An 18102-nucleotide genomic window follows, 5' to 3' on the forward strand; every position below is an offset into this window, starting at 1 on the left:
CGTGCTCCAAGAAGAGCAAGGCCAATTCCCGATCCCAGGAACAGGATTGGAACCTGGAATGGACGAAGAGCAGTGTCTGACCCTGCTGAAGGGATCAGGGCGACTCCAGTTTCCTCGGCTCCTCTTCAGAGAACGGAGGGGCCGAGCGCTTCTGGGCGGGACGATGAAGTTCCCGCTGTCCTTTGGGATATCCTTCCCGGGTTTTCAGAGTGGGAGGATGCCGAAGTAGCTTCGGCCATGATAAAGAACCGCCCCTACTCATGGTGGGTGGAGAATGCCGAACAGTATCGGCTTGCCGAACAAATTGAGTTGCATTACGACATCCTTGAAGCTGATGGGTATTGGTGTCGAATGCCCGTGACATCCGATAGAATCCATCGTCCACCCCCGGGGTATGTGGGGGTGTACACAAGACAACTTCAGTATGGGCTGAGGTTCCCTTTGGACGTATTCGTCCGAGACTTTCTGATCCATTACAATATTTCCCTATGTCAGCTAACTCCTACTAGCATCCGAAGGGTGATGACATACTTATGGGTCTGCAAGTTCTTCAGGTATGTGCCGAACCTGCACTGCTTAAAAAAGCTTCATCGGCTAGTGCCAAATATTCAAAGTGGGCACGGAAGTCATGGTTCTGGGTGGTACCGGATTGAGTCTCGGCCCCAGTACCTAACCATGTGGCCGAACGACTCTTCAGAAAAGGACTGGATCAATGGATTTGGGTTAGGGCACCCACGGACCCGGGCCACCCTTGCGTCTTCAGCGCTCCCCGGTACCTTGCTGAGCCTGATCCCGACATGGGAAGTTTAGGTCCCCCCGCAGATAACGGCCCAGATCCAAACCTTAATCAACAGAATATCTTCGGCAAGCTGCCGAACCGGGGGGGGCAGCGGCCGAATGCAGCATATCCCGGAGACTTGGCTCCCCGATACGCATTATGTTTTCCAAGAGAACATGCTAGCAGCTGTCGGCCTCAGCCGAAAGTTTAAGGATGGTAAGCTTCTTCGGCTGGGGCCGAGGCTTTTTAATTATCTCTTTTTCTCCTCTCACTTCGCTTTTTTATGCTATGCCAACCTAACTGAACTGACCTTTCCCCTTTTCTTTTTCAGTGCGGAACGAAACCAACGTCGGCATTAACTACGCTCGTCTTGGCGTCAACCGAGAACGAGTTGTAACTGATCGGGCCCCCTCTATCACTGAACCGCGGCATAGAGAGGTTCATCTAGACTCTTCCCTCTTCCAAATTGAGGTTGTTGCTCTGTATCAAAGGCAGAAGCCTTGGTGGAAGAAGAGAGATCCCTAGTTTCAGCTGCTGGACGAAGAAGCTGAAGCTGCCCGTACGGCCGAAGAGGTTGCACGGGTTATTGAAGCTTGTGAAGGAGGAGAAGGGTCCTCCAGGGCTGCTGAAGAAGAAGCTGCAGCTAGGGCAGCTGAAGAAGACGAGGCTTTGCTGAAGACCTCGGTGAGCTTTCAGACTTAATTTTGTCTGTTTCTGTTTGTTGTTTTGTTTTTACTCACATTCTTCCTCCCCCCTTGTCTTTTACAGTCTGAAGAGAGTAATAGACACAGAGAAGGGAAAGCCCCTATTCGTCCCGAAGACCAGATACAAGAAGAGTCCTCAGACTCAGACATGGACGAGCAGCCGCTTCAGAAAAGGCGCCGAAGAATGGCCATCATCGGCCTCCATGACTTTCAGCGGAGGCCGATGACCATCGGCGTCGAAATAAGGGAACCCGAGGAAGGCAATGGATCGCCGAGGGTTCCCCGGCCACCACCTCAATCACCTCCAAAGACCCCTCTGCCACCTCCCGAGATGGAGGTGGATCAGAAAACTCCCGAACCTAAGGGAGGGGTCCAAGAAGAAGTTCAAGAGAGTGCTGTTGAGCACAAGAATGAGGATGCCGTGATGCCCAATGCTGAGGGTTTCACGGGAGACATTGCAAGAGAGGTTGAGGCTTTCGTCCTCACCCCTGAAGAAGAAGAGGTCATAATAATTGACTCTTTTGAGAAGGAGGATGCTGAGCCATCCAAAGTTAAAGAAGCTCCGTCGTCATCCTTTCCTTCCTTCCAGACTCTGCAATCTGGAGAAATGGGTTTCTCGGCCCCCCGAATTCCAATCCCAGATCACATCTGGGACCTCATATGGGGTCAGAACCGAGAAGGTGTTGCAGCCTACTTCGGCGATTTTGCTGGCACGTCCGAAGTAGATAGGGCAAGAATCTGGTCGCTGAAGGCCACTGCTGGGATGGGCGAATCCAGCAGATCAGTTCCTGACCCAGCCAGGTCTAACCAACTGCTGATGATGCAGGTGATTTTCCTTGCCTTTATCTCCTCTAAAATTCAGCTCTATTTTTTATTTTAACTTGTGCTCCTGTTTTCAGTTCGTGCACAATCAGACTCTCACTGTAGAGCTGATAGATACCCTACAAGATAGGGTAGACGCTGCCGAGCACGACAAAAAGGTAGCCGAAGAGGAGTTAAAGCTTGCTAAGCTGAAGCAAGCAGCAGCTGAAGAGAAGCAGCAGAAGGGTGAAGAATACGAGAAAAAAGCTGCTGAAGCCTTCAAAACCTTCTGCGATGCTATGGAGAAGGAAGTTTTTCCCCCACTGATGGAAGGGGAAAAATTCTTCAAAGAGCACATGGGAGTGGACATCTCCAAATTCAAGGCTACCATTGAGAGCCGAATCCAGGAAGGAGCTGCTGCACAAGCTGAAGTGCAGCAACGGCTAGAAGCTCTTGAAGCCAGCAGAATGGCTGCTGAAGAGATGCTCTAAGCCAGGGATGTCCAACTCTCAGAGGCTGCTGCTGCCGCTGAAGCTCAGAGAGCTAAGCTCCAAGAAGCTGAGGATCAGCTGATGGCCAAAAAGGAAGAAGTGGCCCAGGCCCAGACAGAGGCTTCCCAAGTTCAGCAGCAGCTGAATGAGCTAAAAGGTTCCTCCTTCAAGCTCGCCGATGAGCTGAAGAAATCCAAGGAAGACTTGGAGGAGACCCAGAAGAAGTTGGCTGATGCTGAGGCTCTACTCAAAGTCCGTGTCTATACCCAGGAAGAATATGAAATGGGTTTCAGAAACGGGTTCAGAGTGTGCCGAAGAGTCTGCCTTCATGCTGAGCCGAAGTTGGACTGGTCCAAATGTGCTGAATGGGTCCAGAATCCCGAAGACCCTCATATGAAGTATGCAACTCCAGTCGAAGCTGAAATCCTTAAGGCTGAGGAAGCCGAAGAAGAAGCTGAGAGAATGGAGTTGGAGGCTGAACAGAGGGAAAGGGAGGCTCGGCAGAGTGCAAAGCCTGCTTCTTCTGCTGCTGGGGCTGAGACCACCATGAGGCCCAACAATGCTGACCACTCTGATCCTCGGGCTGAAGCATAGGAACTCGGGCAGTCGTCTTCAGAATCTTGCGGTTCATCATGCGCTCAACATTAGACTTGCCACTTTCTGAATTTTTTGCCTTGTTTGTTTTTTGCTTCAGCTTGCCTTGTCGTACAAAACAGTTTAATTTTTTGCTTCTGTACGTATTTCGGCAGTTGTTATTTTCCGCTTGTGGGCGGCTGCCGATATAGTTTCTTAACTTACTTGAACTTGTAGCTCAATTTCTGAGCATAAATTATTAATTTGATGTTCTTTTCTTCAGCTGCTTTGTTTTTGAGTGCTTTACTGTTTCTTCAATTCTGCTGAACATAAACTTGCACTGGTAGTGCTTCTTGCCCCCCCAGAAATTGAAGTATGGCTTCAGCTGAATAAACAATTTCTTTATTTCTTAAAAATGGGTATTCGAAACACAGGGCCAACTGAAGGCAAATGCTTCGGATAATGGCTTTCTGGGATAGGCAATATCCCAGAATTGTCCATGGACTCACGCCTTTGGAGAACAAATCTTACTGAAGCTTGACTTCAGCTGAAAGACTAGAGTTCTTTAAAAAGACGAGTTTGCCAGCAATCAGAAACCCAGTTACCCGAAGGCGAAGGTTTCAGACGAGGCTGAATAAACAATTTCCAACAGTTGCTGTTATCCTTGATTTTCTGTCTATCATTGAAAAATGGATATCCGAAACACAGGGCCAACTGAAGGCAATGTTTCGGATAATGGTTTTCTGGGATACAAGGCTCAGTTAAGGCAATATCCCAGAATTGTCCATGGACTCATGTCTTTGGAGAACAAGTCTTACTAAAGTTTGACTTCAGCTGAAAGACCAGTGTTCTTTAAAAAGAAGAGTTTTGTCAGCAATCTGAAACCCAGTTACCCGAAGGCGAAGGTTTCAGACGAGGCTGAATAAAAAACCCTTAAAGAGTAGATAGAACCGAGAAAACTTTGAAAGGATAAAAAGTTGCAAACATTTATATAAATGGTGGCTCCAAGGCCTTTCATTAGTTCAAAATGTACTTACAAAGATTGTCCTGCCCCGAAGGGTTTACACATGATATTTTTTCAGTACATCAGCGTTCCAGTGATTTTTCAACTCAGTTCCATCCAACTGCCGAAGTCGGTATGTCCCTGGCTGAAGCTCATCACAGATTTCATAAGGCCCTTCCCATGCAGCTGAGAGTTTCCCATGGATTCGGCCTTTCTGAACTGCAGCAGCATTCCGAAGGACAAGGTCTCCACTTTTAAGAGGCCTTGCATGGACCCTTCGGTTATAAAATTTGCTGATTCTCTGCTTATAAGCGGTCATCCTGTCTCGGGCTGAGTCTCTTACTTCGTCGAGGAAATCGAGAGATTCCCTCATCAGTCGCTCATTCTCAGCCGAGAAGTGGTGCACTCGTAGGCTCTCAGAGCCAATTTCCACTGGAAGAACGGCTTCGGCACCATACACCAATTCAAAAGGTGAATAGCCCGTTGCCTCTTTTTCAGTTGTCCGAAGGGACCAAAGGGTTCCATGGAGCTCCTCCAGCCACTTGGACTTTTGATCTTCCACCCTCTTCTTGAGGGCATTTAGGATCTGTTTATTTGCAGCTTCGGCTTGTCCGTTACTTTGCGGGTGGCATACCGCTGAATATGCCAGTTTGATGCCGAACTGATCTGTATACCGCTTCAATGGTAAGTTATCAAATTGCCTCCCATGATCGAAGACAAATACTCTCGGGATGCCAAAACGAGTAATGATATTCTGCCAGATAAATTTTCTGACAGTTTGCTCTGTAATGTTCGAAGCTGCTTCGGCCTCGATCCATTTACTGAAGTAGTCAACACCAACTATCAGCCATTTTTTCTGGTACACAGCCTCTGGAAATGGTCCTAGTATATCCAGTCCCCATTGGGCAAACGGGAGTGGATTAAGGATCGGCTGAAGATCCCTTGCTGGCTGGTGGATAACTGGAGCGTATTTTTGACATTTTTCGCATTTCCGGACCAGCTCCTTAGCATCTGCAATCATGGTGGGCCAGTAATATCCAGCCCTCAATGCCTTGTGGGCTAAGGTCCTTCCCCCAATGTGGTTCCCACAGATGCCGAGGTGAATCTCCCGTAGGATATAATCTGCATCTGTTGGTCCCACGCATTTCAGCAATGGGGCTGAGAAGGACTTTTTCAGAAGTTCCCCCCTGAAGACAATGAACCTTGAGCTGGTTCTCTTCATCTTGGAGGCCAAAGCTTTATCTTCGGGAGTTTCTCCCCGAAGCTTGAAAGCTAGGATGGGGTCCATCCAACCAGGCTCTGGGTCAGCGCAGCACACTTCAGGTGCTTCGTCGACACTTCTCTCTCGACGCACTTCTACATATACAGATCTGTTCAGCTCGGTAAGAGATGAACTGGCAAGTTTGGAGAGTGCATCGGCTTGAGTATTCTGTCCCCTTGGGATCAGCTGAACCTCAAAAGTTTTCAGCTCTGCAATGACTGACTTGGGCTTGAGTATTCCTCCCAAACGAGCTCTTTTGTTTTCGGGAGTTTCAGGGCTTTGAAGAAAGGTAACCCCTTATTTGAAGCTCTGGAAATGAACCTCGAGAGGGCTGCCATTCTTTCGGTGAGCCGCTGAACATCCCGCTTTGTTTTCGGCTCAGGAAGGTCGAGCGCTGCTTTGACTTTGGAGGGATTGGCATCAATCCCCCTTTTGCTGACTATGAACCCAAGGAATTTCCCTGACCTCACGCCGAAGACACACTTCTTCGGATTCAGCTTCATTTGATGCTTTCTTAAGGTGGCGAAAGTTTCAGCCAGGTCCTTAACATGGTCCTCAGGTTTTTTGCTTTTGACGATCGAATCGTCGACATAGACTTCCATATTTCGGCCCTTTTGATCGGCAAAAACTTGATCCACCAGCCTTTGATAGGTTGCCCCCGCATTTTTCAATCCGAAGGGAATCATTTTGTAATTGTACACCCCAGCGTTCGTGACGAATGTTGTCTTTGCTCGATCGTCGGGGTGCATGAAGATCTGATGATACCCCGAGAATGCGTCCATGAAACTAAGCAAGGCATGGCCACTTGTCGAATCGACTAGCTGATCGATCCTCGGCAAGGGATAGAAATCCTTCGGACAAGCCTTATTTAGGTCCGTGAAGTCAACGCACATCCTCCAGGTACCATTGGCCTTCTGAACCATCACCACATTTGCCAGCCATTCTGGATATTGGAAAGGTTCGATGAAGCCTGCCTCCAGCAATTTTTTGACCTCGGCTGCGATGTCTCGGTTCTTATTAGCGGAGTAATTCTGCTTCTTTTGCTTAACTGGTCGACACGTTGGGTCAACATTAAGCTTATGGGAGATGAGGTCTGGACTTATCCCGGGCATATCAGCTGCCGAGAAAGCAAACACATCTCTGTTGTCCCGAAGGAGCTGAATAAGTTCACAACGGGTGTTCGGATCAAGGTCCATCCCGATTGTTGCACATTTCTCAACGTCTCCTTCGGCCAACTCAACTATTTCAGTCTGTTGGTCCATGTCCATTGCTGATGGACTGGACTCTTCATAATCTGGCCTGCTGCCTATGTCAGCAGGTGTCCCAGTCTTTTTGTTCTTCGGCTGGCTCTCTGAGTCCTGCTGTTCAGCTGAAGAGCTAGCCTTTTCCCTTTCGAGCCCTTTACCTCTGGGTACAGATCCTTGGGCCGAAGCACTTAGGCCTTTCGGCTTTTTTGTGCTTGGCTCTCTTTCTTTTTCTTTCTCCTCCTCATCCTTGTCGTCATCTGGGCGACTACTGGATGACTTGAGGTAGTTGCATCTTCGGGCGTCCTTTTGGTTGCCGTGTATCCTTTCGGGGAAGCCGGCGTCTGAGACGTAAATCATCAGCTGATGATAAGTTGAGACGACCCCTTGGATCTCATGAATTATGGGTCTCCCCAAAATCACGTTGTACACTAAAGGAGCGTCAATGACCAAAAATTCAATCATGACGTTCCTGGCTGCCTCATCGCAGCCGATGGTGATAGGAAGTGTCACCTTCCCATCTGGATAAGTTGAAGCCCCGTTGAACCCGGATACCGGGTAGGGTACCGGCGTAAGGTGCTTGGGCTTCAGCTTGATTTGATTGTAGGCCTTTCGGAACAGAATGTTTGCTCCGCTGCCACCGTCAACAAGGACCTTACTGACGTCGTGGTTGGCCACCGTGGCGATGATCACCAACGGATCCTCGTGAGGGAACGTTATCCCCCGGCAGTCGGCGGCTGTGAACGTCATGTTCGGCACCAGCGATTGGGGAGACTGAATGTCAGCGTTGTTCACCTGGTGAGTCAAAGCCCTAAGGTGTCGCTTGTGCTCCCTCCGAGAGCATATTCCTCCCGAGATAACATTGATCGGAGAGAATTTCCCCTCCGGCTTTTTACTGTTCTTCCGGGGGAAGTCGAGGTCTTGCCGAGAGTCCTTTGCTGACTTCTCGGACTCTTTTTTCTCGCGGTGATCCGCGATGTATTTTTTCAAGTATCCCTTCCGGACCATGTCCTCTATCTGGTCCTTCAGTTGGATACACTCCTCAGTGTTGTGTCCCGGAGACTCGTGGAACTCGCACCACTGATTTTTATTTTTTCGCTGTACCACTCTGGGAGTGGTCTCGACTTTCAGTAACTCTGCTCCTCCTTCGTCACGCTGTAAATTTTGGCGCGTGGAAGAGAGAGCGGAGTGTAGGACTCGTATCTGCCTGTGTATGAGGCAGATTTTTCCTTCTTTGGGTCGCTGGCCGAATATTGCTCTGAGGCCTTTGACTTTCCCTTTGCCTTATGGCCTTGGCCTTCAGACAAGGGTATTTGTCTTTTTTCCATTCTTCGGCTCGGATGAACTTATCCGAGGCATTCAGAGCTTCCTCCAAGGTCTGCGGGGTATGCATGACCATGAAGTCTAGGAACTTCCCGGGCTGAAGGCCATTCTGCATTGAAAAAACGGCTAGCCCCTGGTCCAGCTGAGAGACGCTAGATGACTCGTTACTGAAACGGGTCAGATAGTCTCGGAGGCTTTCGGTTTCCCCCTGTTGCAGACTCATGAGTTCTGCAGTAGTCTTCTCTCGGCGGTTTGCCGTGGAAAACTTGCTCCTAAACTTGGAGGACAGATCATCCCACCCTGTTATGGAGCCTTGCTTTACTCCCTTGGAGATCCACGCTTGCGCGACCCCCTTGAGAGTGGTTGGGAAATATTTGCACCAAGTCGCTTCGGATCTGGGGCAAAGATGCATATGAGTCTTATACGAGGCCACGTGGTCCTTCGGATCCGAGGTCTCGTCATATGTGATGTGCGACGGTATTTTAACCGTGGGCACGTGCTCTTCCAGTATCCATTGCTCGAATGGCGAACTGGCGGGTAGCATAACGACCTTGCCCTTGTTCCTGGCCGAAGGGACCGCGCTCCGCCCTCTTAGAGAGGTAGGAGTGGTTTTCGTCCCTGGCTGGGAAGTCTGGGCCTCGGCCGCAGGGAACGAGAGGCGACTGTGCACGCTCGGTTCCTTGCCGCCGAGTCGGTCGAGGACACTTCGGCGAACAGTCTCAGGTTGTTCTCGGTGAGTAGATTCTGGCCGAGAAGGTGAGCTGCTGCTCTTATGCGTTTCTGGTCGGGAGGATGAGGATCCTTTGAAAAATTGAGGGTTCTTTTTCCTCTCTTTTTCATTTTTCCAGGTATCCTATTCCCACTCTTCCAGTTCCCGGAAGGAAGGAAGCTTCCCACCATCATGGTCTAGCTTCCTCCGCTGATGCCGGGTATGCGGAGGAGTTCGATCACGAGGTGGTGGCATATTTTGTGCCCTCATTGCCTCCATGAGCACTGCCAGCGCTCTTGCCACCTCCTCCGAGCTGGGCCCCGTCAAAGGGGTCCTCGGCCGAGTATGGGAATGAGGGCGCACAGTCGATGGTTGGCTTTGGGGCACTGAATGTGTCCTATGATCGGACTCACCCCTGCTAGACCGAGAGTGACTCGGCCTATGATGAGAGTTATGAATTACGGGAGAAAGGGAATCCTCCCTGTATGATCCTCCCCCCGAGCTGGCACCCTTGGGAGAGTTCCGGTCCGGCGAGGGTGATGGTGTAGGGGTTTTAGGCTTTTCGCCCGCTCCTTGACGGAGGTCTTTGCTCTTGCGGTTCTTAGCCATTGCTACTAAGATAATTGCAAGATGATCTTAGTAAGAAATTTGGCTTAAAGATTTTTGAAAGTCTTCCCCACAGACGGCGCCAAATTGTTTCGGGTGAAAACAATGGGACCTTGTCGAAGGTCCGATGAAGTGGAGAAGACTAGATTCGATCCAAGTAATGTTGGGCTGAAGGTTTCCTGCACAGTAAACACACGTAAACTAGCCTCGGGGGTGTTGCCGAGGAAGGTCCCTCTGATGCTAAAGTCAGTACAGTGCGTAAAGAGAGAACACTATGCAAGAGAATTAATTGTTTGAGGCTTTGCTTGAATGAATGTACAAATGTAATATTGATGGCTTTTATACCTCTGCATACATGGAGAAGTTGGGCCTTAGCCCAATTGGCTTCCCTTGAGGACTGATCTTTGACTTTAGCACAATTGGAGAGATGAACCTTGACCTTGGGCTTTTAATTGGATCATTTAATGCCTAAGCCCAATTGAACTAAATTGGACCCAAACAGTAGTAAACATTAACTGCCTTTAGTATGATTGTCATTTTGTAAATTGCTTGGAACTTGGAAGTATAATTTCTCTGGAACTTGGAAGTAACATTAACACAATTTTAATTCACTAAACAGCAGTCACCCGCACCAAACAGCAGACTTGGTTCGGTAAAATCACCTTGGGGCTGGAAGTTGGAAACCAAGAGCCCGAGAGAGAACAAAAGATAATTGTTTTATTGCATATCTTGTACAAAGTTTGAGATAACTTATCAAACAGGAGGTTTTCAGAATTCAAATACATTAGTTTTTTGGTTCAAACAACATAACTAAGTTCCAAATAACACAAACACATATAAAAGCAAGAAATGTCATCAGTTTTCCTGATGATTATTTTGAGCAACCCCTAAGATCAGAGGTGATATGTTTTCTTCATAAACCCTCCAATGCATGCATCACAACTCCCAACTAAAGCCTCCACAACACAACCATCAGTGTTTCAGAAACTCCAGGAAGAGAACACTAGTTCCAGCCATCTTCCGGTAACAGCAGCCAACTGACGAGAAAACTATGACAAGCATCAACACTGGACAACTGTCCACTTGACCAAACACAGCAGTTTTCTATGTAATTTATCAGCCATCGAGAGACAAAATCAACTGGGATATATCATGGTCAAAAGGGGAATAGATGGCGACAAAAATAATTTAGTTTGCAACAAGCCATTTTAATCACTCCTCCCACCAGAGAATCAGCAGAATCTGCATGACAAAAATGTGTGGTCAATAGCAATAAAGTTTAGTGGAGGTTTGCATTCGCTGCAAAGAGATAATAAATATTGAAGGCAGTCAAGTATGAAATTCCAAAACAGAAGGTTGGGAAGTGAAATGAAGCAAGGGCATATCTATAATTTAGGGTAGCTTCAAAGTCAACCTGGTATGAACTGAAGCACTCGAAAAACAAAACCACAATGAAAGAACATAAAATTATGTCGATGGTAGTATTAAAGGAGTTTACTCACAAGTTTGGCAGTTAGTCCTCGCTGGACACCTTACACCACTCATCACCTCGTACACCAAAAAACAGTGAGAACAGTACATAGCTGGGGCTGTGCACTTGGCAAAATAATGCAGGACAGGATTTCATCATATTCAATCTCCGGGCCTTGAAAAGAAGGAAATGACAGTCAGCAATTCAGCATGTATGGTTTAGGTCAATGCCAAAGGACCATCACTTTGCAATGACTTATACTCACCATCCACATCGCAAAACACCACCAAAGTGATCTCACACACGATACTGACCAGTCCAGGGGGATTGTCCTTGGTACTGCTCTGGCTGAGGAGTGAACTGATGATTCCCAGTCATAGCATGCTGTTCAAGCAACTTGTGTTCATGGTTGTGATTTAGATTTCGGAAAGGCTGGTAATCTGGATAGTTTTTTCGGGTTCCCCCCTTGAAACTGAGCAGCAGAAGCTTGCATTCCAGGAAATGGCAAGCCGGTATTTCCATTTGAGCTATTCATATTAGTTAAGAACTGGGAGTTGGCATGTAAAACATTATTACTAGCATGATTGGGCCCTATATTACTTGCTGAGGGTGGCATGTGATAACCATCCAACCAGCTATAATCGTCAACTACTAAAGACCCATTACTCCCAGGCACACCAGACATAGGCATGCTAACATGTTTCGGAGGAACAGGACTAAAACCAGGTGGAGGCCCAAGATGCCTAACAGGACGGCCCACTTGACTTCTAAAAGCTGCTGAAGAGAAAGATGGTGGCTTTACAGACATGTTATCAGTAGAGACTTCAGGAAATGCAGAATAATCCATCTTGGATGAGTTTATAACTTCTGGAGCTCTTCTGTAATCTGAGTAGATAGCAGTATCCATAAAACTGGCAGATGGTTGGGGAGGCAAATGTGAACCAGCACCCAGGATACCCAAACTTCCTTTCAATTCAGAATTTGATACATGGCCATTTTCCATGAACTTCAATCTGTTTATGCCATCTGCTAGAGAAGCTTGCTGTTCAACGAGCCATCGTGAATCACGCAAATCCCTCACGGGATAACTTTGTGCAGCAACATTGCCAGATGGCGGAATACGTTCTGACGTAGCCTGTTGATAGTGCACGCTGGATACAGGTGGGGTACTCCTTCCCTGCTTTAATTCCTCATTAAAGATCCAAGTTGGTCCAGTAACATCCATCTGCTTCTCAACAAGTGCTGGCTTGAAAACAATTTCTTCATCGTCGTCATCTCCTTCGCCTAATTGCTGAATGTTCTCCTTCATTGTCGTAGAATTAACAGATGACATTGTAACCACTTGCTCAGTTGAAGGTGATTCAGTTAACCCCATATTGGAACTCGGCATGCTATTGTCAGATACTTGCAGTTGAACTCCAATAACAAATTGTTTCACCTTTGAATCATAGGACACAGACTTGTGATCAACCGTTGCTACACTAACCAAGGCTCTGCCTGCAGCAATGATTCTTTTTACTCGAGTTCGTTTTTCCTTACTACTACCACCAACACTGATTAACTGCTTTCTTGAAAAATCTAGAATACTATGTGCAGGAAGAATGGGCAAAAACCCCCTCAACTCAAAATCCTCTGACAAAGCAAGTCGACTTTCAGTCTCCCCTTCATCATACCTGGTCATGTTAGTAAAACAAGTTTCATCCCCATCATCATCGGCTGCAACTAGATGACTGGAGAGAAGCTTATTAAGCAAAGCTATGAAATGCTTCCAGAATGATGATCTAGCAGCAGTTGGTTTTTTCTCATTGGTGGTGCAAGCTGCGAATTCTGGATAACACGCTAACCACTCGAGAAATACTAGAATGCTAGGTAGAAGGAAACTAGATGAAGGATCGTGAAGTTGTACAGATCTCTCGACAATAAGACTCATAAGTTCAAAAGTAACCGTACGAGCATTATCGCATAGAAGATTATGCTGTAAGATTTCAGCATAAGAGTGACCTTCATTCTTCTTACTCACATTATAAACTGTGAATATGAGGATAGCCACAAGTCTCAAAATGGCAAGCCCATTCTCCATACCATCTCTACCAAAATTCAATTCTTCCTCTGCTCCAGAAGAAAGAAGCTCATGAAATACTCTGCTTACTGAAGAAAGAACAGCAGCAAATGTCTCCATGCTGAAAGAAGCGATTAAAAATTAGATGATACTATAATGATTGCTTGTCGTACCTTATATATGCAAAATTAAGTACCTAGTACGAGTGAACAAAATGCCATGAAGCCGGACAAACTGGGTACAGAATTCCTTATATTTCTCCTTGACACTAAATTCTCTGTCCCCATTGGTCTTTGTTGTCTCAATCAGCTGATTATAGTTTTGACGATTCTGTAATAATCCCAAAAATTATATCAGAAACAAACTCTATTAGAATCATTCAACCAGCTAACATGGACTAATAAATTTACCCCCACCTCAATGCTTAAAATGAATTAAATTGTGATGATAGACAGTACTTGGCTTATTCCTTATCAAGGAAACCAAAAAACAAAATAGTAAAAATCTCATCAAAATGAGGAAGTTCAAAGAACATGAAAACATCTTGGAAGGCATTTCAAGAGACGGATCATGAGATTCATAACATACAAATCCTTGAAGTAATGACAACATTATATATGACAGGAGGATACTTATCCACTGTTTTAAACAAACATCCAAGTGAAACCCAGCACAGAGCAGAGAAAATAAATCAAGCAAAAGCACCTCACTCCTCAAGCTTGACCAAATACATCCAATGAGAGGAATGAGAACTCAAATTAAAGCACCATATGTTTACATGTAGTATGTGACTATGTGAGTGGATTTATTTTTGTACCTTTTCAAATGCAATAACCAAATTGTCTTTTGCAGTTGGAAAAGGGATCTCAGCAGCCAAACTTCTAAAATATCGGTATACAGCCACCAGTTCATCACTTGAGTAAGTAGACAATATTGCAAGCTGACAAGACAAACCATTGACCCAGGATAAATAATTTAAAAAATCAAACAAAAATCTATACAATATCAAGAAAAAATTTACTATCAAAGAAATAAGAATAATAGAACCAACAATCATATAGATAAGATGATAAACCTGGTGATGTGGATTGCCGTTGGATGGCCAAAGAGACGCAGCTTGCAGATAGTAACTTGAAGCTGCAGAAAACTCACGAACTCTAGATTCACCCTCCCCATACACACCTTTGTAACGTGCAAGATCACCAAGATATATGAGACTACGATGACAAGAAACTAGTGCTTTCTTTACATCAGATGACTTAGCAGTGTCAGTTCCCATAACAGTATCACTGTCTGAATCTTCAGTAAAATGCCCTAAAGGGAGACCATACTTCGCTCTAATTTTAAGAATCAAGTCATGATAGAAGCCAGTAGCCTCAGATAGGAAGGCCTTAAACTGAACACGGATTTTTGTTATTCTGTCTTGTACTTGAGGAGCTCTCCCGCTGTTAGTTGCAGATGATCGTACAGAAGCTTGAGCAGCACTGAAGTGTCCTCTAAATTCCTCAATTCGCTTGTAATGAAGTTGCCATAGGGAAAATTCAATATTATGCTGTTCAGAAAAGGCATGATCTTCAAGAATTATTGCCTCGTAGTTCTCTCGTATCTGATACCAAGCATTAGGATCAGATGGAATCTTAGCCTGGAGTGACTTCTGCCGCTTCTTTTCCAACTCAATGTTCTACACGAAATGAATTTTCAGAGTCCACAAGGGAATATAATAAACAGCAATGTGAAAAGTATCTGACATAAGACTTCATGTCCGATTACAAAAGCATTAACAGACAAAAAAAGGAGTGCATGTACAATAATAAGCTCACGGTTAGCAATTATCTGACAATGAAGAGAAGCACAACAGCAAAGCATTGAACAGGGAAGGACATAAAAACCTACCTTGTTATATAACTGCAGAGCACGTTCTTTTGATGCTGAATTAGGTGTCTTTTCCATCTGAACAACCATCAATAATGACTATCTCGATTTCACTCAACATTAACCCTGATCATAAAATTTAAACAAACCCATCACAAACATCTCAACAAAGCCTTTGAGAATGGGGGTGCTGAACCTCTACAACAAATAACCAAATTGAATTGCCAATAGAGCAGATATCTGGTGCCTTAAAAAGCTCGGAAAACTGCAAACAATTTCCAACAAGTCTAAGCTATTGGACTTTGATTCAGCAAGACATTGAAAAGGGTCCTATTGAACTAACAAACTAACAGTATCAATCCAAGCCGAGATTAAAGCCAACTCTGAATTTGCAATTACCTCCCCAAACCCCCCAAAATCATGAAAATGCTGGCAACTCAGCATACTTGGAAGCCCTAGAATAAGACAATTACATATCAATCTAAATTACCAACAAGGCCAACATTTTTACAACCCGGGGCAATTCATCATCATATTCAATACTAATCAGCTCGGAATTTCGTTAAACGACTTCAAAATCAATACCCACAACCTACTAAACCCTATCAGGCTTCAAAACCCAGATTGCATAACACCTCCATTAAATGATCGCAAGTTCAATCTCATAGCCCAAACTTATAGTAGCGACTAATCCGACATGCCAGCGCCACAGCAGATAGAACCCCATATACATTAAGCAAACTAAAAAGATATTTTAGAACCTCAACAAGTCAAAATTGATGATAATGCTAATTTTAACAAACATGAAACAAAAACCCCAACATAAGCGAGATATTAAAAAATCAAGTCTTGACATAAAGTAAAGGAACCGATCAACCCAAAATTGATTTCAAAGCAAAAATCAACACTCTCATCAATATAATGTAAACCCACATAAGAATTCATAAAATCCAGAAAAGGGCTCAATCCAAAAAACAAAATTAATTAAAAAAAAAAAACCCGATTGTTAGGGAAATTAATTGACAATTGGGAACCCAACAACTCCAGGAAAAAAAAAATCAAATAGCGGAAAAAACCAACAATGTCAATGAAAAATAACAAAGACCCATCAAATAATTGGACAATCAGAAATTAAAAACAAGAAATTGAAGAAGATAAGAGTAGAATGACTTACCCCCCAAGAAGGAGGAAGAGTGGTGAGAGACAGAATGGAAGGTGAAGTAGAGAGAGAAAAGGGTAGAAAATGTATTGGTGGGTCAATCTTAGAGAGAGAAAATAATGTGAGAGATTTGGGGGAAAAAGACGCAGAGCCTCAGGTCTCACAAAACCTTAAGAGACGGAAGATACCACGTTTTGTAAGAATTTTCCAAATAATTACTCTATCAAAAGTTACTCCCCGTTTATAAAAATTGACCCATTATTTTTGCTAACGTAAAATAAGATAAAAATATTTTTTTTTTGAAAACCAAATAAGATTAAAAATATCATATAAGTGTTTTGACATAGATTTTGATACGAAGTACTACCTCCGTTTTTTTTTATGTGCAACTTTGGCACATAAAACGGTTCACGAGGCAAAAGATTGAAGGGCAAAGATTAAGAAAGTATAATGGTGATTAATATATTATAAGAGTATGTAATTAAGGTGGAGAGAGAATGTTTGAATAATTAATCAAACCACCCATTGCCACCACCAAGACCAACCACCACCGCCGCCGCCTTCACCACCACCACTGTCGGCTTCACCACCACCGCCACTGGCTTCACCACCACCACTACCACCCCCACAAAACCACCACCACAACCGACCCCACGAAACCACCACCACCCTCACGTCTTTCCTTCTTTTTTCCGGCAGCCCCCTCCCTAACCAAAAAACCCAGATCTAACCCAGACCACCTAGACCCACATCTAACCCAGACTACCCCACCACCTAGACCCACATCTAACCTAGACCACCCCACCACCTACGCCACCAAGACCCAACCCTAACCCAGACCACCCCACCACCCAAACCCACCTCTAACCCAGAAAATCGAAACCCAGAAAATCAAAATCAAAACCCTGAAAATCAAAATCAAAATCAAAACCCTGAAAATCAAAATCAAAGATGAAAGAGAGAAAGCCGGTGGTCATAGGGAGCAACAATTGGGCCGGAATCATCACCGGTATCCGAGAACCCACCACCGCCGGCGCCGTGAACAAACTTGCAGGCGTTACCATTCGAAAAAGGGTCGTTCAAGAGACCCAGTTTTCGTTCAAGAATTCGGGTCTTTCATTGATGGGTTCGGGTTTGGATTCGTGTTTCTGGGTTTTGTCGATGAGAGGGAGGAAACGACGGTGGCGGAAATGGTGGTGGTGGAGAGGGCGGAGATCGGCGGAGACGACGATGAAATGGGGGTTGTTGGGGAGGTCGGAGTTAGGGTTTTGAGGGAGGAAAGAGGAGTAGGTGGAAACGATGAGGGTGTTGCAGGGGTGGAAAAGGAGGTCGGGGCGGGTTGAGACGACCGAGAGGATGGTGGAGATCAGGAGGAGAGAGAAAATGGAGGTCACCGACGATGACGCCATTGAAGGAGAAGTGAAGAGAGGAGAGAGAAAATGGCAGATTTGGGGGAATTTGGGATTTCTGAGGTGATGAAGAAATTGGGAATGAATTTCTGAGGGGAGGTAGTCTTGGAGAAGGTACAATTAGGTTAATGATTTTAGATTAGATAAAAAAGTTATTGTGATTAAAATAAGATAAGGATAGCATTAAGAAAATCTGAATTTTTAAGTAAGGGTAAGTTTGTAATTTTCAGGGTTTTTATTTACCAAAAATAGAATGAAAAAGGAAAGTTGCACATAATAGTGAACGGACTAAAATGGCAAAAGTTGCACATAAAAAAAAACGGAGGTAGTATATAGCTGTCAAAAGCTAACCCGATTCGAAAAATTTATCCGAATCCGATTATTAGCCGTTCCAAACCCGATAAGATGTATGACCCGACTCAAACATGACCTAACCCGAATCTAACCCGCATAGGTTACGACATTAACCCAAATTGAATTGACTCGACCCGAGCTGACCTAACCCACACTAACCCGACCCATTTACCCGAATTGAAAGCTCTAAGTATGAGGTTTCATAATATCAATTTGCTCTTTTTTTTTTATAAATTTTAATAATGTTTAATTATTTATGTCTAAGGTCAAAATAGTGCATCAGAG

General features: G+C 45.1%; 1 protein-coding gene across 1 annotated transcript; it reads right to left on the reverse strand.

Moving 5' to 3' along the window:
* Window positions 1–10191: 10191 nt before the first annotated feature.
* On the reverse strand, window positions 10192–16224 carry LOC110736297 (protein SMG7-like). The gene is given in 8 exon segments (XM_021916483.1): window positions 10192–10735; window positions 10996–11420; window positions 11422–13144; window positions 13220–13353; window positions 13841–13963; window positions 14099–14704; window positions 14917–15021; window positions 16070–16224. Coding segments are annotated over 6 exon segments (2814 nt in total). The 5' UTR covers window positions 14986–15021; window positions 16070–16224; the 3' UTR covers window positions 10192–10735; window positions 10996–11261.
* Window positions 16225–18102: the final 1878 nt, after the last annotated feature.

The sequence above is a fragment of the Chenopodium quinoa genome, unplaced genomic scaffold (assembly GCF_001683475.1).
Source record: "Chenopodium quinoa cultivar QQ74 unplaced genomic scaffold, ASM168347v1, whole genome shotgun sequence".
Taxonomy (NCBI): Eukaryota; Viridiplantae; Streptophyta; class Magnoliopsida; order Caryophyllales; family Amaranthaceae; genus Chenopodium; species Chenopodium quinoa.